General features: G+C 47.7%; 2 protein-coding genes and 1 non-coding gene across 11 annotated transcripts in view; 2 read left to right on the top strand and 1 right to left on the bottom strand.

The window, feature by feature from the left end:
- The window catches only part of LOC137484365 (rho GTPase-activating protein 39-like), an 89,130-nt gene extending 81,470 nt beyond the window's left edge, over nt 1-7,660 (bottom strand). For 2 of the 3 annotated variants that reach the window (XR_011004850.1, XM_068208191.1), the window contains exon 1: nt 7,512-7,660. Coding sequence is in view for 2 of the 3 variants with exons in the window: in XM_068208191.1 (XP_068064292.1) it covers nt 7,512-7,522 (11 nt within the window). In the remaining variant the exon portion in view is untranslated. The remainder of the gene's footprint in view (nt 1-7,511) is intronic. The other variant, XM_068208193.1, reaches the window with a different exon arrangement.
- A 9,363-nt stretch (nt 7,661-17,023) lies between these two features.
- Nucleotides 17,024-17,095, top strand: TRNAE-UUC (transfer RNA glutamic acid (anticodon UUC)). The gene has a single exon. It is a non-coding gene; the product is annotated as a tRNA-Glu (tRNA).
- A 2,577-nt stretch (nt 17,096-19,672) lies between these two features.
- Nucleotides 19,673-24,669, top strand: part of RBM39 (RNA binding motif protein 39) — a 30,828-nt gene continuing 25,831 nt past the window's right edge. For 2 of the 7 annotated variants that reach the window (XR_011004847.1, XM_068208149.1), the window contains exons 1-2: nt 19,675-19,972; nt 23,074-23,137. Coding sequence is in view for 3 of the 7 variants with exons in the window: in XM_068208149.1 (XP_068064250.1) it covers nt 23,087-23,137 (51 nt within the window). In the remaining 4 variants the exon portion in view is untranslated. Of the gene's footprint in view, nt 19,973-23,073; nt 23,138-23,454; nt 24,615-24,669 lie in introns of those variants that run through there. The other 5 variants (XM_068208148.1, XM_068208147.1, XR_011004846.1 and 2 more) reach the window with 4 other exon arrangements.

Raw genomic sequence — 24,669 nt, 5'->3', positions numbered from 1 at the left:
AGAACAAGATCAACCCAAAGAAGTGTCACCACTAAAAGAAGTTCTGCCCACAGTATCTCTCTGCTAGCCTTCCTCTTGTAGCAGGGTTTAGAATTCAAGGCCAAAGTCACTTCAACAGCGTTACATTCAAAGCTGGCTCAACAGACCATGGAGAGGGAACAGGATGATAACATTATGGCACAATGGCACACTAAAATCAGAGTGGATGATTCAGTGATGTGTTCTCCATGACTCCCTCCCACTCCATCGCCATCCCCAGCACTCATCACATGAGGCCAGTAGAGCTCCTCGAATCCTTCACAGGGATAACTCACCCTGATAACTAACAGCAGATGGTTTTCTCCTGCTTTAGTGAACTCAACCACTCTGGTAACAAGACTCAGAACCAGAAGAAAAGGTAAGGTGGCAGTGCACAGCTTTGCCTCCAGATCATCACTGTATTTTTTACTTTTTCTGCTTATTGCCATCCCAAAACAGACTTCTACTTTGGAAGTCTCCAAAATCTTAAACCTGTGTTTTAGACTAATTTCAAATTACAGCTTTAGTGAATTTAGGCTGGATTGTCATACCACCACCAGGCATTTTCTCAGCAGCTTCTAAGCCCTCTATACAAAAAGCAGCATATTTGCTTTTCACCATTATTTTCAGAGATTTTGAAATTAATTTAATCAAAATTAGAGCAGATTACTTCAGGGGCAAGCTCCCTAAGGAGTTTCCAAGCCAAAACTGCAATTCACAGGCCATTTGTACTCTAACTAAGGACTGCAGATGAGAGCCCAAGGGCAGCACCAACTCAAGCACAACATTGCCCTTTAAGTCCCAATGCTACTTCCTTCACACTCTTTTTACGAGGCTGATTAAATACACTCAGCCATATCCCACCCAGACTATTCATTGTATTACAGGGGCATAAATTGCTAAGATAATATACCTCCACATTACGACATGCTAAACATCTGTCCTCAGGCCTACATTAAACGCTCCTCCTTGGGTCGGCTACGCTCCAAGCTCTGCACCTCAGCTCACAGCCATTTCACCATCTCTCTTTGCTTCACTTCATGTCAATCGGTGATGATCAAGAATACATAAAACACTTGGAGCTTCTCCTCTCACTGTAGCTTAGAGCAATACTTGGAAGGTCTAATTAAAAAAATCCTAAACATAACTACTGGATTCAGGGAGCCAAGAAGAGCTAAACAATGTGGTTGATGCACAGCTGGATAGCTGTATATATCAAAAGGACTGTCAAAGAACTACAATGCACACAAGGAAGAAATGGGTACAGAACCAGAAGACGACCAAATATGACATTTATCACTTTACAGCAAACTGACCATGTTGAAACTAACAGCTGAACCTTGGGTTACTATTTAAACACCTACATGGAAGACTCAGTGCCTAGATTACAATGGGACCACTCAGAGTTTACTCCATGTCTGGAGACAACCCTGCACTTGATAAGTCCCACGTGGCACCAACAGCACACAAGCCCAGAGCAGGTAAGACTATGTGGCAGGGTACAACTGCGCCAGCAGATGAGCAGGGGGTGAGAAGCAGGTGCTGGAGCAGTTGAGGTGGCCAGAACCAGCAGGCAGGTTGGAGTTCCAACAGTATGTGAGTCAGCCACTCCAGCCAGTGCAGAGGAACCTTTCCAAGCAAGACTACACAGCACAGCTCATGCACTGCATTCTCTGGGCCTATATTTAATTATTTGGCTAGAAAGTCTCCTGTAAGTTTTTCTCTGATTTTCATTTGTGACTGAAAATATTTTACACCAATTCATCCTTCTAACCTGAGCCCTGGCTGCTTGTACACAACATATTGCACTGCCTCAGAGTCGGAAAAACCCAAGACAGCTGAACTCCACGTGGTTAAAGCAGATTTGCTGAGCTCAGTCTCAGCTCATCAGGCAGCATTGTGCAGGGATTTTCTTGGTATCGCTACTAATGGAGACAGTAAGCCTCTTTATTTTTTCCCAGCTGAATGACACAAGCAAAGGCTAACAGAAAAAACCAGACACCTACAGAACAAAGAGGCTATCCCTGCTACAGTGCACCTGGCCCTAGGCCACAAGTTCATGAACGATACAAAATCCCACTACATTGAATCTTTTCTGCCTCAATAACAGGTTTCCAAGGCAAAAAGCAGCAACCTTGTTTGCCCAGGTAGGAAACAGTCCCATCTGTCACAGCAAAGTGCCTTATGGCAGTGTCCCACAGCTGCGAAGTTACACACACAAGTGAACCCAGCACAGGTTTGTGTGGGGGACCCTTCCTGCTTGGCTTGTTTGGTTTTGGTAGATCATAAACCCTGCAGCTAAGAAAACGGTTGGTTTAGAGAGGTCCAGGACTGCTCTGCTTCAAGTTGAGACAGGAACACACAGCAAGTCTGGGGAGCGCAGGGTGCTCCCTGTTCATCTTCATTTCATCCATGTCGAAGCATTTGCCACTGAGGAAGGCAAAGCATACCAAGAGCTTGGTTCAGAGAGCTGGGCACAAGCAGAATACAAGAGGGGTAAGAAAATACACCCTCCTTAGAGAACCAGACTTCTATTTGCCTCTGGTGGTTGATGAAGATGTCAGCAAATAATTTTATTAAGACCTTTTTGTTTCAGAAATTCTAGCACTCTGCAGCATAGAGCCATTGCTGGAATTTCATACAAGTCCTAAAGTACAAAGAGACAAAAGAGCCTGAAAAAAAAAATAAACTCAGCATCTCCAGCACTTCAGTCTTTCAGTGTGTTTTTTTCAGGAAGAATTTTCTAAAGCTGATGTTGTCTACCTCAAGCCCCTTATTTCTGCCTGAAGCAGGTAACCGGTGGGGCCATGTCTCCTTGCCATGCCAACACTCGCCTGGGAATCACACCGTCCTTTCCCTCTCCCATGCTTCACTGCAAGCGAACAGTCTGGATCTCCAGCACTCTCATTTTAAGTTTCCCAAATATCTCTTGGCTGTGTGAGTTGCATAACCAAAAAATGGCAACTGACAACGCTCAAAGAAAAAATCTTGGGACAATAACTGGAAGATAGTTGACACCAGCTACACTGGAATTTATTGGGCTACTCTCAACTGGAAATATAAAACACTTAATCCATACAGCAGTAACCTCAAACCCATGGAACTGCAATTAGGACGAGAGAATATATACCATATAATGGTATTTCCATTATCCCATGAGACAAAGACCAAGCACAAAAGAATTTTCTCTTGACCTACAGTGTGTCTTCCAGATGTATGAGCCAGACAGACCTCAGGGCTGCTGCTTTAGTTAATACTTTCCTGCCACACCAAGAACTGACTGCTTTAAGAAACTATCCAAAGCAGATTACTCTTCCTCATGAAAAGCGTAAAACCCATCAAACAGACAGCTTGCTTTAATGGATACTCACGAGTGAGCCACTAAAAAGCACAAGAAATTATTTGTTCATTAAAGATGTCTTTCCTACACAGGAACAGCCTTCCTTGGCAAAGGCAGGAATTAACAATAAATATGTAATAATGACAGCAGAACTCAGGAACCTCCTATGAATCCAGCTAAAACCAAATCCCAGTGCCTGTTCTGGAATTTCTTTTCATTACAGATAAGAAGGACTTCCTGAACTATTTGAATCTGCCTGGGGGACTTTTTATAGAAACACAAGCTTATGTACGTCACAACAAGGCACAAATAATTGCACTCCACTTGGGAAGGACTGATGGAGCCTAAATGGAACATTTAAATTTCTGACCTATCTATTTGTTGAAAGCTTGCAAGCATCTCCTAATTGCATCGTCCACTGAAAAAGCCATTTGAGGAGTACAGCAGGAACAAAAACATTGGAAAAGGAGACTACAAGAAGGAGGAAACACTCCTTTCCTTTGAACTTCTGCTTCATTTCCATCAAAAGACTCTGATCAGTCTAAAGGCGTTTCCCAAAGACTAGGCTTTATCTGCATAGGCAAATATTGGAAGGCTTGACTGCCCCTTAGGAGCTAGCTCCAAGCCATGCTGATAGAAGCAACTTAAAAAGGTTTTGGCAGTGATGGTAGACAGGACAACCGCCTTGTCCTCTACAGCCCCTCTTCTGCTTCTGCCAGAAGAGCTACTGGAGGAAAACAAACTCCTGGCTTCACTTAAAGCCAGTCACCCCTAAAAAACTTCATTCCAAGGAAATTTCCCTGGTAAGCTTACCAGCTCAGCAGCATGTTTAGAGGAGTGGTGACAACAGGAGCAAGCATACAGCAGAGGTCAGGCTTGCTGATAACTTCTCCCAGCTGCACTTATTTCTACTGATTTTGCAGAGCTAACAGAGACTTTTGCTATCCCAGTTTATTTACTGCCAAGTGAACTACCACAATCCAGCCCATCCAGGAAAAGGCTCATTCAGCAGACAAGAGTAGGATGACCTGCTGAGGGGCACGGGCTTGTCCTGCAGTCAAAGTTAGCTACAGAGAGGATGTTTATTCATGGCCTTATTTAAGCCAGCCAAGAAGAGGCTAAACCAGAACAGGGCACATGGACCCAGTTCAGAGGATGTGGAAGGCTCTGCACAGCACAACAGTGAGAGGCTTGGATGCCCTGCCAATACCAGACGACTCCTCTGCTGCAAAGTCACAGCTGAGTTCAGACACATAGAGCCCATCAGCAGCTCCAGGGCAGGGTGATGAAGTGCCAAAGTTTTCATTCACTCCTAAATTAAAGTTGCTAAAAAACATGGAAACTGGTATTCATGCAAACTCAAATTAAAGCCTGAATTAACTAAGAACAACAAACTACACTAAAATGAGTCAAGATTCAATAACAAAATTAAGAGTCCTCATTGTAATCACAACAAAAGGCATTACACTTTGTATTAATCAAATTAAAACAGCCAACCAGAACAGCAGGTTTCTTGCTGAACAAGCACACTTAGTACCATTCCCAGTCCTTCCACCCAGCTAACATGACTTCAGCAATCTCAGTATTTCTGGGTAGGCTGGAAGATCTCCCTCTGCACCCATCCTGAGGCTGTTTAACTCAAACAGCTAAAAACCTGCTGCTAAAACAGCAAGTCCAGACTTAAAAGCTTTCTTCTCCATAAGTAAAATAGCAACCCAAGTAGTATCATTACTGAAGCATTTACCCATCAGGAAATACAGATATGACATGCATGACTTCAAAAAAAGGGTTAATGAATATGAATATTTATTAAATGGCACCATCAGTAGAAAAAAACAAACCACCCTCATGGGCCAAAAAGTCAGAATCCTACAGCTGTTTATGCATTGTTACCTTTAATTGCAGAAGTAATTCCATTAAAGCTGATTTTGTGTATTTTAAAGCTCTTCCCACAGTCCCTCAACAATGCTAATAATCCTTCCTCCATGGCTCTCAGGGGAAAAAATCCCTTGGTCCCTGGTTTACAAAACTTTACCTGTTTGTTATCAGGCAGTTACCCCAATCCTGTGAAGGTAGCCTCAAAAGAATGGCAGAACAGATTTTTAAAATGCCTCAAAGCTCAGACACCAATACAGTGAAATCCACAAGATGTTCTTACCCCATAGGCAGCTCCACTACAGGAATTCCAGGCTCTCCTTTCATCTTTGTACCACACATTACATTTTTCTAGAAATCAAGTAAGTCAGTTGAATGGGAGGCACTTTTTTGTGCCCCTAAAGCAGGGCAGCACTCAGTAAGCCCTGTTCTGCATAGCATATTACGCATGCATGTCTCCCATGAGGATTTCTGCTGCAAATCCAGTCAGGGTCAGGCTGAAGGCATCCCTGTGATCCTTTTGCATCACAAGGATAACAGTAAAACTCTCTCAGTTACAAAATGCACCAGACCTGTGGACTGAGATCTCACTGTAGCTTATGTTCGCCCAGCTAAGGCCAAGATGTCTGTTTCAGCTAGGCAAACTTGTTGTAAATACAGAAGGCATGTGAGTTATCTGAACAAAATTGTGGCTTCTAAATCTGCACTCCTATAATCAGCTGTGATCTCAGCATCCCTCCAAATAGCCTCAATCCAACTGATAGGAAGAGTTGTCTCATTAACCCAGCAAAAACCAAATTCAAAAGCACCAAAGAGACAGCGAGGGATACACATAAAAAATCCAGCACAAGAAGCTCTGTACTCAACTGCACTAGCTAGTGGAATGATAGCCTCAAATGTACACGATTTTGTCAGGCTTTGCTGTGACAGCCAAGCACCTTTGGCTGTCACAAGCACAGAGGCAGAAGCAGCTGCTGTGAGCTGCTGCTCCTGGCAAGATGAGAGAATGCTGCTGTGCTCATCATTTTGCTCTGTCTGAATTCTGGTATTCTAGGGCCACCCTCAATGGGATTTGCTATGCCTTCCCAAGATGCTCCTGGTCTGTTGCAGGAGATGCAGAAGGAAAAAGAAATAAAACAACTTCAAATGCAAGAGAACTAAAAAAATTATTCCAAACAACTTGCATCACCAATGAGGCACTGAGCAAAAGGCCAGTGCAGCTCTCCCCCAGCCAACAAGAACGTGATAAGCCAGCTGAAATCTGGTACCCCTGGAGAGTCGCACTGCAGGAATTTTAAATCGGTCATGTATTTAATCTAGGATGAAAAAAAAATCACCAGCAAATCAGCACAACAACAACTGGCATCAGCAACAGCAAGGATAGTGCCTCTCCTAGGCTCCGCACTTTCCTCCCGGCAGAACCAAACTTAATTTAACCACTTCTGGCCGACGATCCCAGGTGCAGAAGGACCAGGAAGAGTTCTCCTTCAATGGGGTTATTCATTGGACCCGTAAAATCTGCCTGCGTTTGTCGGAAGCCGGATGCAGCCTGGGAAACTGGCCTGGCTACCTGGCCCTCCATTTTCGCTGCCAACAGGTGATCCTGTCTCCCTACCCACTTCCAGGAGAGGACAGAACCCTCTCCGGGCCACAGTGCAACAGCCACACCCGATAGTATTTTCACTGTCATTCTGTAAAAGCGCTTTTTAAGCAAAAGAGAGAAAGCTACGGGGGCACCCAGCCCAGTGCCACCGAGCCTGGGCTGGAACGGGCACAAAACCACGGTGTGGTCCCGACGAGCCGCCCGTCTTCGAGGGCACCCGACAGAGTCCGGCCACAGCCTCCGGGGAGGCGCCGGGACCAAGCAAGAGGGAGGACACCGAGTCAGGGCCGGGCCGGATCTGCTCAGCCGAGTTCATGGCCGCCCGCCTTGCTCGGAGGCTGCGAACAGCCCAGTCCCGGCCCCAGGCGGAGGCCCCGGCGGGAGTTAGAGCAGTGCGAGAAGGAGGTCCCACCACAGACAGCCCAGCGCGACGGGAAGTGGCCCGGGACCACCGCCTCGCACGAGTCTGACCGCTCGGCTCGGCACGGCACGGCTCGACTCGGCTGCATTTCACCTGCCGCATCGGCTTGCCCGGCCCCGTGTCCACCCGAGCCGGGAGTGGCTCCCGGCCCCGGCCCCGTCCCCGGCCCCGGCCCACTGCCCCAGGAAGCGGCAACGCCTCTCTCCTCTCTCCCCTCTCCCGCCGCTCAACAGGTGCGTGGCCGTCGCACTCACCTCTCCGCCATGGCCGCTCTGCCCGCGACTGGGGCAGGATGTGAAACCCGATCCCGACCCCGCCCGGGGGCGGTGCGGCCCGACCCGGGACCCCCGGCCGCTCCCCGGGTCCCTCTGCCGGGGGCTGCTGTGCTGGGACGGGGCGGGGCGGGGCGGGGCGGGGCGGAACGGGCCGGGGCGGGGCGGGGCGGAACGGGCCGGGCCGGGCCGGGCCGGGACTGGTCGGGACCGGTGAGGCCGGCGCTACTGGCGAAGCCGCGGGACGAGGGCAGCCCCTGGCGGCGGGTGCGGCCGCTATCGAACCCGACCGAGTCCGCCGACCTCTGGCGTCGCGGAGCTCCGGCCCTGGGAGTGGAAACAAGGAGAGTGGAAGCGGAGCCGGGACATTAGTTTTGGAGCCGCTGAAACCTTATTTGAGGAACTCGTCAATGCCAGAAGTCAGCGGTCGTGACCCTTTTTGTGAGGAAAACCGTGGTCAGGCAGGTCACTTCCTGCCCTCGCCTCGGGGACCTTTTGGCAGCGCTGTAGTTGTGGGCCCCAGGTGCGGCCTGTGTGCACCGCTGGATTACAGCTGCGCCAGCGAACCGTGTTCTCCCGACGCTGCCTCCCCCTGCCCTGGGCACATGAGGCTTTATTGGTTCTGCTCTGCCCTCTGGCACTCCCGACATCCTCCAAGAGCCTGGATGGAAAGTGGCAGGGGAGACTTGAACCAGTGTGGAGCATCGAGAGAGGGAAGTTCCTTTGCCAATGCTGGATGTTGAGCTGTCTCTGCTTCCAGGTGGGAGGGTACAGACATTTGGGTCAGGCTAAGCTGTAAGGCTGCCATTCTCTGGGTTTGCCCCAGCAAAACTTTGTCTGGGTAAAACTTGTCTTCTCTTTTTTTGCCCCAGCAGCTTTGTCTGGGCACATTTTGCAGACTTTCTGTTTCTTCTCTATCCTGATCACATAGTAGACGGGCCAAAGCTGTGTAGGAACATCAGGTGTGTCTCTAGCAGATGCACAGATCCACCAGCAGTATACAAAAAGCATTGGTTCAGAGACTTCAAGAACAAGTAGAGCCCTGCTCCTCGGCCAGCATGACTACTCTGAATAAACAAGCCGTGCTCTAAAGGTCAGCCCTGCTAGATCAGCTTCTGTCAGCCACTGCTTTGGGGTATGTCATTTGGCACGGCGGCACAGAACAGCTCCTGTATCTCAGTAATTGCTGCAATGTGGCACTGCTCCCAGGGAATCTTTTACTGTCCTGTTATTCCAGAATATAAACAATCCCATGTGAAGGCAAATCCTGAGGGTTGAGCTGCCCAGATTCCTCAGACCTTATAACTGGGGGCACAAGACTTGACAGATACTTGCTGGATTTTGCCACGAACAGTGGTTTGGGGCCCATGTCACACCAGGGAGCAAATGTCTGTAAGAAATTAGTCCATTCAGCTTATTAATGACCTCATGCAAGCTAATGGTCAGAGTCCCACCCAGAGCAACACTGCACTCACTTTCAAATGGCATTTTGGTACTATTGAGAACTTGAGGGTAACTTAATCTGAAGACATTCCCATGTAATTCCCACTGCCTTTTTAAATAGCAAATAGAGAGACAGTGAGATCATGGCTGCTGCACTTGTGAGCTGGTCACACAGCTGCACTGTGCTTATGGGGGGGGGGGAGGGATGAGAGTGTGTCCCTGCATCTGGGGGCCAGTGGTGAGTGGGGCCCGAACAGGGGCTGTGAAGCTGCTGTAGATGCCTGAGGTGCTGTGGGAAAGCAGGCAGAAGTTGAGTTCTGTGCAACTGAAAAGTTCAGGCACTGAGGCACAGGCTAGCAGCGAAGGAAAGGAGGAGTTGAACCAGATCTGTGTTGAAAACAAAAATTTGCTGATGTAGCTCTACCATGATTAAATTGGCATCCCTCCTTGTGGAGATGCAGATGTTGCTTATCTTTGCCAGTACAGGCTGCACCTGTCTTCAGGAAAAACAGTAATACTAGGAAAGTGCTTATTGCAGCCTGATAGTCTCTGTTCAAGGGCTCCTGTAGACATAGACTTAGTGTGTAAGAATTTTAACAGTTTGATCGTCATTTTTGTGCTAGCAAGGTCCTTTGGACATGCTGAAAATAGATGCTGGGGACATGGGAGGTTTCAGAAGACCCAGCTTCAGGGCCCCCCAAAATGAGTGACCTGACACAGTAAGTGGGAAGTTGGCTGCAGGAGGGACCAGACAAAATATTCTTTTTTTTTTTTTTTTTGCAACATTCTCATTTTATTTTGCGTATTTCAGGGTTTGATGATAATGTGTAGGCTGTTTTCCACCTAGACCTCTGGCAGCCTTGCTGAAGAACCTAAACATCACCACTTGGCTGCCACAGCTCAAACTCTTGGGATGTTATTCTGCACGAAGAGATCCTGTCTCTCTTCAGGCCAAAACAGGCAAACTGGAGGCTCTCAAGGACACAAAGGACACACTGACATGACATCTCAGGTCAGTCCGACTCATGAGCTGGCAGCTCTGTGCTGACCTGCACAAAGTCACAGAGCAGAAGGACATCAAAAGGCAGAGCAAGGAAGCCATCTTAAAGGCAGAACCTCCCCACTAGAGGAGAGTCACACACCTGCTGACATCAAGGACACTCTTGGGAACAGAGGTCCCTACTGCTGGAGAAGGAAAACTGGGTGATAGAAGGTTCAATTATCCAGCACAACAGACAGCTCTGAGGCTGAGCCTTGCACAAAGGTGTCAACGATGCACTAGTGACTCAGGGAGGGTAATCCCAGAGGGGGAAAATGAAGCATCTAAAGGAAAAGCTTCTTTTGTGGGAACTTCTTCAGAGACTTTCACAGCTCAGACAGTGAGGGGCTGAGGAAAACTTCTGCTAGCGGTACCTGGTGCAATAACACAAGGCAGTTCTCCTCCAGAGATACAGGTGGGTCACTGTGGCACATATTTGGGAGATCAAGCCCACCAGTCACGAGGCCTGTTATCAATACACCAAAAGTGGCAGCAGGAGGTGAATGTGAAGTGGCCTGAGAGCATGGAAAAAACACTGCAGTGTCTCTGAGAACAGAGGGCCCTGGCTCTCTTGCTAATAAAAGAAGAAATTGCCTTCATTAATTGTAAGGCTGTGAAGACCAGACCACTGTAAGATGCTGTAATAGATCAGTGTTTCCAGGCCAAATCATCTCGTTGCTGCCTGTTCTTGGCTGAAGGATATACTATATAAGTGTCACTGCAGAACTGCAAAATGCGGCAGCTCTCTGAGATCATGCTTGAATTGTTCCTCAGATTCTGCTCCCAAGTGGAAGTAACTGTATTTGGAGTTGTACACCCTTTCATAAAACTGCTCATCTGGTGCTCATACTTGGGCATACACTCCATGTCAGGAAATGGCAGGTGGAGGTCCTGGCATGAGAGGTCTTCTTCATGTGGGGGTGTGGAAGAACCAGTGATGCTAAAGCTATGGAAAGCTTAGGATTGCAGTGCTGCTGTCCTGCTTGTATGTCCCAGGCTGAGAGTTCTGGCAATCCCCAGGCAGATATACTACAGATGTGAGTGCATCCAGAACATTGCCCTGGAGGTTTGGAGCAGCAGGCAGTGCCCTTGCTCTGCCTCTATTAACAAACTGGGTTGCACAATTTGGAACCAGTCCAGTCCAGCACCAGACCTACAGCAACTGTCTCCATGTACAGCAAGGAAGGGAGTAACAGCTCCAGTCAGGTCTGACAACCCTTTGTTGAGAGACTGGTGATACTGGAAGTAGATGCCTAAAATACTTGGCAAGGTCTGTGTGGCTAGGCTTACGGCCAGCACTGCCCCAGTGCATCTGCAGCCTTGGATGCACCTTCCAGGGCACCAGCAATGATGGGATGATGATTTGGGAGATGCTTCACTGGAGACTCCCTGTGCTACTAATGAACTGCATTTGAGCTCAGGTCCTCAGCCTTGATCTCACCTCAGCTGTACTCCACTGAAGATTGTGCCAGGCCCACTCACTGGGTCAGCAGTCACTTGACCCTGGCTAGCCCTGGTTACTGACACCAAACTCTCTGCTCCTCCTGCATGGTGAGTGTGGTGCTTGTCATGCTGTCACCTTGTCTCCTGCTCATCTGTCATCCTCTCCTGCCTCCAGCACCCCAAGCCCCTATGGCTGGAAGAGGGGCCAGGAGCAGGAGTAGCTCGGTGTGCTCTTGTGATGAGGGAGCCAATAATACCAGAAAACATTCTGTGAAAGCCCTGTGTTAAATAGGTTAAACTACTGCTCAGATACTCCTATGAGTACATGTAGGCTCACCATGGGGTGCTCTTTGCTGCAACAAAGATAAAGTGCTGGGCTGATTGGGGGGCACAGTTCACTCAGATGGGTGATGAGATCTCTGTCCTTGGAGATTTTCAAGGTTTTGCTATGCAAAACCATGGTTTACCTGATCTAGTATTGGTGATGGTCTCATTTCAAGCAACAGTTTGAGCTAATGGTCACCAAAGATCCCTCCCAACCAACACATCTATAACTCCATATCAGGGAGCTAGAGGTTTGAGCTGGGCTCAACTTCACCATATGTGGTGAATTCTCCAGTATTTCAGCACAGATATTTTGTATCCAGTGTCTCAAAGACCTTATTGTATGGAACCATGCTGACCTGGTTGCAGGCGTTGCTGGCTGAAGTTCTTTGGATTGTGTGCTGTGAGAGCTCTCTCTGGCAAATGGTCTTAGCAAGTATGCGGAAAAGAAAAAACATCCCTGTTCTTCATTAATCCTGTCTGTTTTGTGAGGATGATGATATTGAATTGCCCAGGACAGTCCTTTGGAAAAGGATAGTTGAAGATATTTGACCATTTGTAAAAATACATGTTTTTAAGCACCAATCAGCAGGTTGTAGTGGTTTGGTGTGTTTGTTTGTTTTCATAGCAAGCATGATGTAAATTTATATAACTAGCCAGGTGTTCTGCAATGGGGCTTTTAAAAAGAAATCCTCCTGTCCTATTTTTTTCTGCCTTACCATCTTTAGCTCCCTTGCAGAGTAAGCAGCAGTGCTATCGCATTACTGCTTGGCAATGCAGCAGCTGGCTCTAACCCAATCGTGCAGCATGGGACACAGAAACAGATGGAGCAGCAAATGCTCTTTGTTTCCTCTGTTTCCTCTCCTGCTTTCTAAAACAGATTGTGAGTAAAACATACAGGAGAGGTTTTTGCCATCTTCCCTGCTACTGTGGCTCCCTGGCTGCTGACAAAGCCATGGCATTATATTGGGGGGAGGGGGGGGTAACATCTCCCCTCGGCAAAGGAGAGTAGTGTCCTTTGAGAGGAGAGCTGCCAAGAGAGGAAGGGCATTAGATACAATGTCAACATGCCCTTGCATGGGAAGGAAAGGTGCAGTGGGTGAAATGGCTGAGCTGAGCTGAGGGCTCAACAAGTCCTGCTTCTCTTGGTGCTCTGAGTCCTGATTCTGGTGTTCATCTGAGCTTGGATGAACCCTGTCAGCTCGTTAAACTGGCATGGATCAAAAGTGAGTGGTGTTTTGACAGTTAGGAACCTGTATTGGCCTTATGGATGATCTGGCAAGCACTGAGATGAGAATGAGGAGAGCAGCCACACTCCAGGATGGGCCAGAAGAACAGGGGAGGAAAGGTGGAGGTGGGATGTCCCTTGTGAACCAGATCGACTCTGCTGTCCAGGGTAGTCCTTGTCCCAAAGCTAGACAAGACACAGGAAGGGAGGTCCATGCTCCCAGGTAATTTTCTATGAGCCAAACTCTGATGTTGCTGGCAGTGAAGGTCAGGAAAATGTCCCCAGCAGAGGTTTGCCTGCCTTACTTCAAAATTCCTGTGGGATGAAAACTCCTCAAAATAAGGTACTTATGTTCCTGACACCAAATCAGTTACAGGTTCCCAAAGGACTTCTACTGTATCACAGCCTCCCATACTTCTCTGTTTCTGGTAAACTCTTCTGCTCTCAAATATATTTATGCTAAGGATTTACTGGTCAAGCTGGGCAGTAGTGCTCTCTGCCCCACAGGAGATCTTATACTCTGGAAAACAAGAAACTGTTTCACTACCAGCAGCCTTGAGCTGGGGGACACCTGCCCAGAGCAGAGGACAATTGCTGAGAGGCCTGTGACCAGGGCTTATGACACGAGACTGAGCTAGTACCTCCAGTGCACCCAAACAGCAGCATGAGCAGTAAAGACAGAGCTGTGCCACGTCCCTGTACCTCCCTGCTCGCTCTCCCACTGGGCTGCACAGGCTGCTTGGCCCTCTGGCTTTGCTGTGGCTGACATTTGTGCTACACAATGTAATATTGTAGGTACTTGGCAAGAACTGAGTTTATTGTTTAGCCACAGGCAGAACCTGTAACTCCTCAGGTTAATCCTACAGTCTGATGTTTTCTTATCACAAGCCTTGACAAACTAATTGAATCCCAATTTCTAAGAGTAACCTGGAAGGCAGGTCCCACAATCAGGTCTCAAGACATAAAGATGGGGATTTGTGGGATCCCTTTGACCATTACTGACCAGTGCAGAGGCATTTCTGGGGGTAATTCTTTCTGGCCTTGTTGTCTCTAGGATGACCATTCAGACACCTATCTGAAATCCTACCAGGGTGTTTTACTTAAGTTTTCTCAACTTCATCCCATTATTCCTGTTCTTCTTTAACTAACACAAAAAAAAATCTTCCATTTTGTTGCTTATAGGTGTCCTCAACTGAAATTTATGCACGTTGTTATTTCTTACTGTATCCTTTCAATAAAATAAAACCTATTTAATTTTTAAAAATTCAATCCCTTTTGCTGTCAGGTATTGTCTTGAGCTCTGCCTGCACACCACCTACTTACTAATACATTCTGAAAACAGAAATCCTGTCATGAACACTAGAAGTGAGTTATAACTCTTTATCTGTTATCCTTTCTCATACAGTCAAGGGTTTGAGGACCAGCCATGTTCCTGCTGAACTCAGTAGAAACAGCAGCAAAGTCTTTGCTCTACCACATAACTGCAGGGGGAAGTGAAGTTTCCAAACCTGTTATTGCCAGCATTGCAATACTTAATGTCCCCCTGTGCTGCACTGACTGTGACAGACAAGCTGGGTTCCTCTCAGCATGTAGGTATTCAGCTTTAGGCAAACCCCTTTGAAGGCTGTTCTTTGTTAGTTTTTTAAACATCTTGGAGATCTACTAAGCAGATAAATCAACTCAACCAACAGGTTCATATATTTTAATTTGAGTGCTGTGCACTCAGGCCGGTTGCTGACAGCTTGAACTTGTGCATCTCTGTCCATGTACCTCTAAGGCTGCTCATTGTGAACAGCTGCTGTTAGAGGAGAGAGAAAACACTTGGGATTACACCAGAGCAGTGTCTCAGAGGACTACCCCATGCAACCTGCAGGTAGTCCCCCAGAATAGCACATCTGCAGGAGGTCATGGTCAGCCCCACCATGGTGGGGCTGTCTCATGGGTAGCCCAGACTGTTGAGCAGCTCATAGGGATGAGGCAAGTCTGAGGTCAACCTGGAAAGTCAGTCTGCAGGCTGGGATCAGCATGAGGCCAGTGATGGTGACCAGAGACAGAGCCAGCCCATGACAGGTCTGTAGTAACAAGGCAGAGCTGAGGTTAGGTCAGGCAGGCAGCCTCCAGGTCAGGGTCAGAGAGACTCAGGACTGGGCATGGCCATGGGCATGGGCACACTAGTGAGAGCACTGGAGACGATCACACCTCAACACAGCTCAGATGGGGACTGAGGGTCCAGGGCTGATTGTGAACTGGGGCTCCTGGGCAGGGCTGGGGTGCAAGCCCTACGTGAGGCTGGCCTAAGGGCTTGTTAGTGCTCTTGGGACCCTGAGAACAGCTTCACAGACAGGTGAGATTAATAGCATGAGAATGGGTAGTTGAAATGAAGCCAAAGTTCTGTCTCCCCCAGGTCCCAATCTTCAGGTATGGTAAACAAAGGAAAACCTTTGCCCTTCCCTCGAATGCAATTCCTAAGCAAGCAAAAGTGGAGGAGTGTAGATGCTGGCACTGCTGCTCATATTGACATCTCACTAGGCCTTCTGGAAGGAGACAGATTCATCTAGTTCTAAGACTAGAAGAGAAGCTGAGGACAGGCAGGTTGATACATAGAAGAAGCTCAAATCTCTTCACCACCACTGTCAAGTCCTTGGGGAGCAAATTTCCCCCTCATGTCATAGACAGACTAAGATCATTGTGTGTCAAAAAAGCTGGGCTGTCTGGCTGTCAGCCAGTCCTTGTCCATGTCTTTAGCAACCTCAAGCAGGTCAGTGGGCTGTAGTTGGGATCCATGCAAGGAAACAGAATCTGCTCAAATCTACCTTCTGTAGTTACTGTCAGATTAATTTGATAGTTTATAACCTGTTCAGGCATATGGACATGGTCCACACCACCTTCACATTTTGAAGGGTGTGTTATCTTTAATTTAATATTTCCATAACCATTTTTATGGTTCTTTGTAGCCATAGCTTTTTCTTTGCGGTGATACAAATGTTTTGAGTAATTTTAGAATCCCCATGCTTCTTACAACCATGCTATCATTTTGGTTTATTCATTTTTAATAACCTCTTGAGGTAGGAATTTCTTTGTTTATTTTGTTGTTTCAATGTCACCAGAATGAATACATTATACTTACTGCTATGCATGACTGTTCTAACAGCCCTTCACACAACTCAGCATTAAACCCAGTTGCTTCTTTCATGTTCTCCAACCAGCTGCTCCAAAAATCAAGCCTTTGTGACATCTAAATGTAGCAAGCACATGATATGCTGATATGACATTTACTCACTCGATGTGGGTGTAATTGGAGACTATTCATAACGATGTTTTCTGCCTTGGTAGCAACTCTGACTGTCACCACTACTGGTTTTACACTGTTCACTACAATAGTCCTAACTCTCTCCTTTGCCTATTTAGGTGTGAATTTTCCACATATTCCATTTTCCACAGTTCAGTGTTACATATTGGAAGATTAAAATGGTTTAAGTACATTGATTCTGAAATTTCTTCAACCCCCAGCTCCTCCACATGCTCAATAGTCAGTTCTTCCTGCACATCCACAGCCAGCCACTTCAGTGTGCCACCTGTTACCAGCCTTCTACCAGTGTCTGATAAGGTTATTCTCAGTCAAAACTGGTAGTGCAGTTGTTCTGCTTGCTTTTATCGTTGCTCAGATTTGTTTTGGAGCACATCGGTGGCTGTTACGAAGTTTCTGTGCCTTTTTAGGCCATACTTCATTTGCTCATCTTCCCGTTAGTAATTTCCTACTTCAGTTTTGTCAATCTCCAACCTCATCTTTTAACTAAGTGAGGGAGTGGCCCTGCACCCCTCACCCCACTCCGTGATCCTGACCGACGGTGCGGGCAGAGGTCAGCGGGCAGTGAATGGTGGTCAGCGGGCAACGGGCGGTGGGCAGCACGCCAGCACGGGCAGGCGGTGCAGACAGAAGGCAGAGAGGACAGGAGACAGCGCAGGAACGCACAGTGCAGGAATTAGTTAGCGCTGGCAAGACGCCTCGGTATGCAATCCCACATGGTCTAGCGGTTAGGATTCCTGGTTTTCACCCAGGCGGCCCGGGTTCGACTCCCGGTGTGGGAAAGTGCAAGTTTTAATTTTTCATTTTATTCGCCTTTTGGTTGTAAATTCTGCGCGATCCTTCCTACCCCTCGCAGCGTGGGTAATACAAACTAACTCCCGCCCGCAACCCTGGCGCCTTAAGCGAACGAACTTCCTGGCGCGAGTACGGAGTCAGGTTTAGAGGAAGGAACATCAGCGATAAATCGGCATTATGTCTCGGCACCGCAGAGCCAGTCTCTCCTCTGGATCAAGCCATCCCACAAATAAGAAAACCTTTTTTTAGGAAATGTGTTACCGAGAGCTTCCCCTCAGCTCCAGAGGTGAATCCAGCCAAGTGTGTAGTGACCACAGCAACAGCCCTGCCGATGGGCCAGGGCATTGCTGTGATACACCGGGTCTGACAACAGGGCTGGACATGCAGCTTGGGCAGCTATTTGCTACTCCAGATCCCTCACTAGCAACCATCACCCTCTCTGTGAGCACTGTAAGCGTGAGGGTGCATCCTTTCTCCCACACTGCCTGGGCACCAGCCGAGGGCAAGGGGTGTGTTAGTGGAGTATACAAAACCCACCTGTCTGTGTACCCCTTCCAGAGCCTGGCTCCACAGGCAAATGATGACAAGAAAAGCCGTGGGTAAATCCACCAACATGAACTTATGCACATACTTCAGTCACAATCACAAGGTGAGGGAACAAGGAACATGCAGGTGGGCAGACCAGATCTGGTGACTGACTGGAAGCCGAGGGGTAAGGGACAAGCAGCCAGAGCAGTGCATGGGAACAAATACAATAAACCTCGTTTTGCCTGTGAGAAGACTAGTAATTTTGTTTACAACCAAACTGTACAGAAATTATTAGGTTGGAAAAAATCCTGTTAGTCATACTTAGTTTTTAATTTTAAAAAGATCATTTTCCCTAAATGCTCCAAACTCTACTAGTTGACCACTTCATCTTAGAAAGACTTGGACACTCTGGACAAGAACTCCAGGATCATTTTCTGCTATTAACACTTCAGGAACTTTGTTAGAAATGACATTAAATGAAACAGTAGCCTGGGATTTTCAGAAAAATTGTAATTTCAGGAGGCAAAATTTGTTTAGAATCTCTCTTTATGTTGTTTCAGATTTCTAGAGCAACAACAACAAAACACCAACCTAAAATTCCCCAGCAACAATTTATTTCATGCTGACTGCAGCAGGAAACTCACTTAATGCTATCTGTCCTACCTTGAACAATTGCCCCAAACGTATTATTAAATTTAAATACAAATTAACTATTCTGTGAACTCTGGGGGAAACAAAGCACTATTAATGAGACAAGAGGGGCTTTTTTTAGAAAATACAACTTCCCTTCTGAGTTAAGCTTCAAGGCTCCAGCAATCTGTAGTGGCTTGAGCCAAAAGCTGCACCAGAAGAGCAGGTCATGGACAGATTGTTTTACTTGTGGAATTGAACTGGCTAAAAAATCTGCAAGACACTGCTAGCCCGTGAAGGGAGGTGTAGTTTCTGGCAGAAGGGTACAGCCAAAGACTTTTGGGCATTGTTAATCTGACCGAACCACATCAAGCCCTCAGCCAAATAGACGAAGATCAGACCACAGACTCTGTTAAATCATGTCGTCAGCACAATTTCTGGTGAAGGAACACAGTAACTTCATCCTCCTGTCCACTCCATAACCTAATCCACTGTAGATTGCTGGAAAGCAAGAGCCTATGAAAGGCTTCGGCATGGGGCTCAAGAACGTCCTGCAGGATTTGGGACACGGGTCTCCCACAGCTAGGGAAGAATGGGTGCTCCGAAAGCACCGGAATCCCACGAGCCCGCAGGCACCCGCGCCACGGGACCACCTGCGGCGGTGGCGCTGGGCCTGGCCCCCTCAGGCCCGGTCCCCTCGGGCCCGGTCCCCTCGGGCCCGGCTCCCTCAGGCCCGGTCCCTCGGGCCCGGTCCCCTCAGGCCCGGTCCCTCGGGCCCGGTCCCTCAGGCCCGGCCCCCTCACGCCCGGTCCCTCAGGCCCGGCCCCCTCACGCCCGGTCCCTCAGGCCCGGCCCCTCAGGCCCGGTCCCCTCAGGTCCGGTCCCTCACGCCCGGTCCCCTCAGGTCCGGTCCCCTCACGCCCGGTCCCCTCAGGCCCGGTCCCCTCAGGCCCGGTCCCTCAGGCCCGGTCCCCTCAGGCCCGGTCCCTCACGCCCGGTCCCTCAGGCCCGGTCCCCTCAGGTCCGGTCCCCTCACGCCCGGTCCCCTCAGGCCCGGTCCCCTCAGGTCCGGTCCCTCACGCCCGGTCCCTCACGCCCGGTCCCCTCAGGTCCGGTCCCCTCACGCCCGGTCCCCTCACGCCCGGTCCCTCAGGCCCGGTCCCCTCACGCCCGGTCCCCTCACGCCCGGTCCCTCACGCCCGGCCCCCTCGCGGCCTCTCCCGCCCCCCCGCGCCCTCACGCGGGCGCGCGAGCCCTCGCGAGAGCGCAAAGGCGCGTGACAAGGCCACATGTCTACCCAAATCTCGCGAGCATTTGAGTCACTGCTTCCGGGCGCGATATCTCGCGAGAGACAGCGAGTCCGGGCGTGCAGGGGTTTGTTTGGCCGTGCGTCTCGCGAGAGCCCCTGCGCGGTGCGCTGGGCGCCCCCGTGCCGTTCGCGGAGCCGCGAGCGGCCGGGCGCCATTTCGGGAGCAGCCTCGGAACCACAGACGGGGCCAGACCCGCACCGGGACCGACTCACGGCCGCGCCGCCCCTCGCCGCCCGCTCCTCGGGGCTGCCTGAGCGCCGCCGTCCATTTAAGATTTAGACGCCTGGAGAAGGTGCTCAAGCCCTTGGGTCCGTTCCCCTCCGCCTGGGCAGTGACGCCGGAGCCGCCGCTGCCGGACCTCTGGGCCCTAACGAGGATCGCACTGCCCGCGGCGCAAGGTAACTGCGGGTTGGCTCCGGGCCCCGCCGCCGGGCGAGCGGCGGCCTAGTCCGCCGTGTGCTGCGGCTTGGGCGTCTGCGCCCCTCCCGCTGCCATGGCCGCCTCGGCCCTGCCCGCGGGGCCGCTTTGCGCCTCAGCGGGGCCAGAGCGCCCGGCGATCCCCGCCCCGCCACCAGGCTCTGTGCGGTTTGGGTGTTCCCGTGGCCACGTCGCGGGCAGGCCCGGCTGCCCCCGGCGTGGTGCTGCCCCGCCCCGGCTCCCCCCGCTCCAGCTCCCTCTCTCTTCCCGCGATGGCGCTGTGCGGAGGGACCGGGCGTGAGCGGCTGCGGGGCCGTTGGCGCAGGAAGACGGGGCGGAGGTGGGGGAGCGGCGGGCGTGGAGTGAAGACCTTTGGAAGAAGGGAGTTGGGAGGGCGGCCGCGGCGGGGCAGGCAGCGCTGGGCATCACTGTTTCTGGAAAACCGAATTCTCTCCGCTCGATCATGTCAGGAGCATGTGGAAGTTGGGAATTGCAGGCTGGGGACCTGCCCGCAGACATATGGGTCCTGCTGAGAGGTTAGCTCCCTTTCTGAGGCGTCGGAATCCTCCCTGAAGTTTCCTGATGCTCTTCCAGGACACTACGTGCAAAACGTGTCGAATTGTCATTCGTTGGATTTCTAAAACAAATAATTTGAGAACGGGACCTTTTTAAATTCCTTTTATGTAATGTAGTACAGCAAAGAGTGATTTCTTTCAAAATAGGGACTAGCTCAGTTGCACTAAATTTCATGTTCCTTTACGTTTTCTGTAGGTCCACAAAGTTTCTAGTGTAGCTAATTCCTTTATTATTTTGATGTTTTGGCATGTTTTTTTGTTAGTGTTTTTTGTTTTCTTGTTTGGGTGGTTTTATTTTTCCCCTCTACAGACAAGTTAGTCATACGTAGCTTTTTTGAGAAAGCTGAAAGGCTTTTAGGAAAATTATTTGGAGCGTTGATGTTTAATGAAAGATACTTGAAAATCTGTCAGGACTTTCTAGTAATTTGAAATTATTAAGCGCTTTCATTTGTGTTTTTTTAAAAAATACTTCCAACTTTGTATGTATCATTATGTGTATTACATGTATGCATTGCAAGGGCACAGGACACAACAGGACTGTGTTATACGCAGAGAGAAGGTACTCTGATAACATGGTATCGTCCCAGTGGAAGTGTTTTGTAAAGAGTACAAAGGGTACAGATTGCTGGGGTGAGGCCAAAGGTCCATGCACCTCAGGAGATTCAGTGATGGTGGCCAGCAGTAAATGCCAAAAAAAGAATGAACAGGGCAGTCACACATTGACAGTGCTCTCTGTGTGTGCTTAGTTGTGGTCCAGGGTCACGAGGCATGCCTTTGTTTAATGAAAACCTTTTTCTTTAAACTTTTATAGTTTAGTTTTTTGTGTTTTTTTTTTTTTTAGACATTGCATGTGCTTCTTTTTGTTAGGATCCACAGTGTCCTTCAACAGCGAATTCAATGGCTAAATGTTTTGTGAATAAGGACCATTGGTTTGAATCCACTGGATGAGAGTTCATTCACTCATTATTTGGGTGAATGCAGTAATAGTCATTTTGCATGCCATTCAGGATTTGATGGTCCCTATTATGGCCACCCCTCTTCAGGATGAAGAATTCCTCCCCAAGTATAGCTCGATATATTGGATAAATTACACATGTGGAAATGTAATTTTGGGTGGGAGTTGTCACTGGTGGGAATTTTTTTATAGCATTCTGGGTTTGCCTTTTTCACGCCCTTAATCATACTGATGTACTATTTATACTGCATACTGGTAGAATAGCTGTGAATTAAATCACATGCACATATGTAGATGGCTTGAAGAGCTGACTATAAATACTGTAGTAAAAAGTAAAATTGAGCCATTACACTTAAAGGAAGGACAGTTGTATCTGTAAGTGATAGCATTATAGCCCAGCAATTTGAAAATGAGGTTAGTGTGCCTCCGTTAAGTACTGAGTGTGAACTTCCAGTGTTGTGATCCTGCTTGAGGATGGTGTTTTATTCTAGAATGTATCCCTGGGCCAGGGTCAGATGTGCTGCAGATTTGGTAAAGCATTCTCAATTATGACATTATAGTGATTGGTGTAAAGGATCTTGATGTGTTGGAGCATTTTTGTTATTCTGCCGAAGTCGGGACAGCACAGTTCTACTGCCTGTAGACAAGGTGCAAGAACTGTATAATTAAAAGTCCATTTTATTTTGCACACACAAATCTTCAGTGTTGGGTTGTCAGACTTGGATCTAGAGGACTGGCCATTCTGGAGCTTAAGAAAGAAAAAGAAGAGAAACTTCCACTAAGAGATTTGAGGAAGTTGAATATCTAAGTTTAATGCCAAGAGTCTTGAGGGGTGCTTAATAGCATACCTGCATAGAGAGAGGAAATCAAGTGTCAAAGTGATTCAGAGTATAGTGAACATAAAATTATATTAAGGGGTTGAAATTGGAAAATAAGAGGAGCAGCTAAACCCAAAATGTCTGTGGTGTCAAGTGTTTTCTGGTGTGGTGGATGTTTTTGTTTTGAGATGTGAAGTTCCAGATTGGATGGGCTTTGTGTGTGCTGTAGTAGCTCTTAGTGCTGGAATCATAACTGTTTTCGTGTGACTCCTGTTACGGAGGTGGCTGCAGTTCTTAAAGCACCATGGTGTCCACATGATGAGATTGGTAGATGATGGTGGCAAAGACTAGGAGCTGTGAACAGGTTTGCCTGGTTTTCATTGTGCTTTGCTAAGCTCAAGCACTTCTCAAGATGGCCACCAGAGCTGTGTTTCTGTGTCATAAATACGCTGTGCTCTTTGTTTTGAAAGAAATTAGTGGAATGCCTCTGGGTTTCCTCTGGCTAATGGTGTTCAATCACATTTTGTTGTTTGCAGCTATAATTACTTTGCACACATTTGTTACCATCTCATTGGGCAAAAGGTCATTCCAGTTTTTGTTGGAAATACCTACCAAATTTGTAAATGTTTAATGAATTTGAGCCAATGCAGTGACGACCTCTTGAACAAAAGCTTTTGGAATATAAAGCGCAAGGGTGTTTTCCAACTCAGGTGGAATTTGCTTCTTCTTTCAGGTGTCCTGAAAAATGGCTGATGATATTGATATTGAAGCAATGCTTGAAGCTCCTTACAAGAAGGTGAGAAAAAAATATGCCAGTGAGGTCCTGTTTACCTTAATTTAGCATTATTCATGAAACTGCTGCTGAACTGTAAACTAACATCCCTGGAGCCCTCATGATTTATCTTATTGGACATACATTACATGTAACTTTCTAGTTTATATATTCTGTTAATGTAATTATATTGTGCAGTAGTTTCACTTCAGCGTGATGAATAAATGCCCATCTATCTCTCTTTGTAGACTTGCCTAACGATATCTCACCTCTACTCCCATGAATTCACCTTTGATTCCAGTGTGAACTGTCAATCATAAGGTAGTAATTGAGTGACGTATCGCTGTACCGTGGTCCCCTAGGTTAAAAAAAAACCAACCACCAAACACAATCAAAACAAAACAAAAGAAATCCACCCAAAAACCAACTAAACAAATCCAAAACAAACCCCGGAAACCAAAATCCTAAAACCTTTCCTCTAAAATTGTGAAGTGTAGTTTGGTATAGCAACAAGGTGAATGCAGTGGTTTGGGAAAACAGCGGGGTTCCAAGAATAACCTTTTCACCAGTCCCATGGCAAGTAAATATTCGAACAGTCTGCTCAGTGCGAGAAGAGTGGGACTTGCTTTTAATGCAGAAGGCTGCTGGCGGTTAATCTTTCAACAGGGCAGATGAAAATCAATTGCTGAGTGAACGAATTTACAGAAATTCTTGGATCCCTGAATAGAATGTTCTTAGCAAGTAAAAGACAGTATCACAGTCTGCAGTATCATTCCAAAATAAGCTCTTGTGTTCTTCTGTCCTAGTTGTTTAATTAGGAAGTGTCTAATTTTCTTTGAAAGTTTTATCAATTAGCTTAGTGATGTCTTTCACTTAAACCAGCAGCAAATGAATACTGTCTTTTTTTGTTTTCCACCAGATGGTGGTGAAGTGTTAACAGACTGCATGCTTTAGCACTGATTTTGAAAGAAATGTATATAATTTCAAATTGCCTAGGAATTGTACTTTTGATGTAACCAATGTGATTAAACTGTAAAGCTAGTATATAAGTTATATAGCAGCTATTGTTAGCCTGTTCTGCAGTGTTTATTACAACCATGTCATGAATTTTGGATGAGCATTTGTAAGTTTTGAGTGGTATATTTAGTTAATGTAATATTTAGCAGTTATGTTTACATCTTGAAGAGAAATTTGTGAACTGTTGTGTTAAAATTTTTGTGTCCTGGCTTAACATGGATATTTTCCATGTAAACAGGTATGGAAATAGGGAATGTTTAGGCTGGACTGGTGGATTATTGATGGCTTTCATGGGAGTCGACGTTACTAAAGCAGTGTGAATCCCTGTTTGCTTCAGGGCGAGATGTGTGACAGAGGTGACATCATGCTCTTACAACCCTTCAACGAAAATGAGTGAAGATCTCGGGAATGGCATCGGTCACAGGAAATCGATAGTGGCTGGCTGCTAGTGTAGCCACGGGGCTTAGGCAGAGATATAGCCTTGGTACTGATCAGAGGGGCTCGCAAACACCTCAGACTTCCTCTTAAACCTTATAGAA

Source organism: Anomalospiza imberbis, chromosome 17 (genome assembly GCF_031753505.1).
Source record: "Anomalospiza imberbis isolate Cuckoo-Finch-1a 21T00152 chromosome 17, ASM3175350v1, whole genome shotgun sequence".
Taxonomy (NCBI): domain Eukaryota; kingdom Metazoa; phylum Chordata; class Aves; order Passeriformes; family Viduidae; genus Anomalospiza; species Anomalospiza imberbis.
Note: the sequence above shows the minus strand (reverse complement) of the source record. Positions and strands in the feature narration are given on the sequence as shown.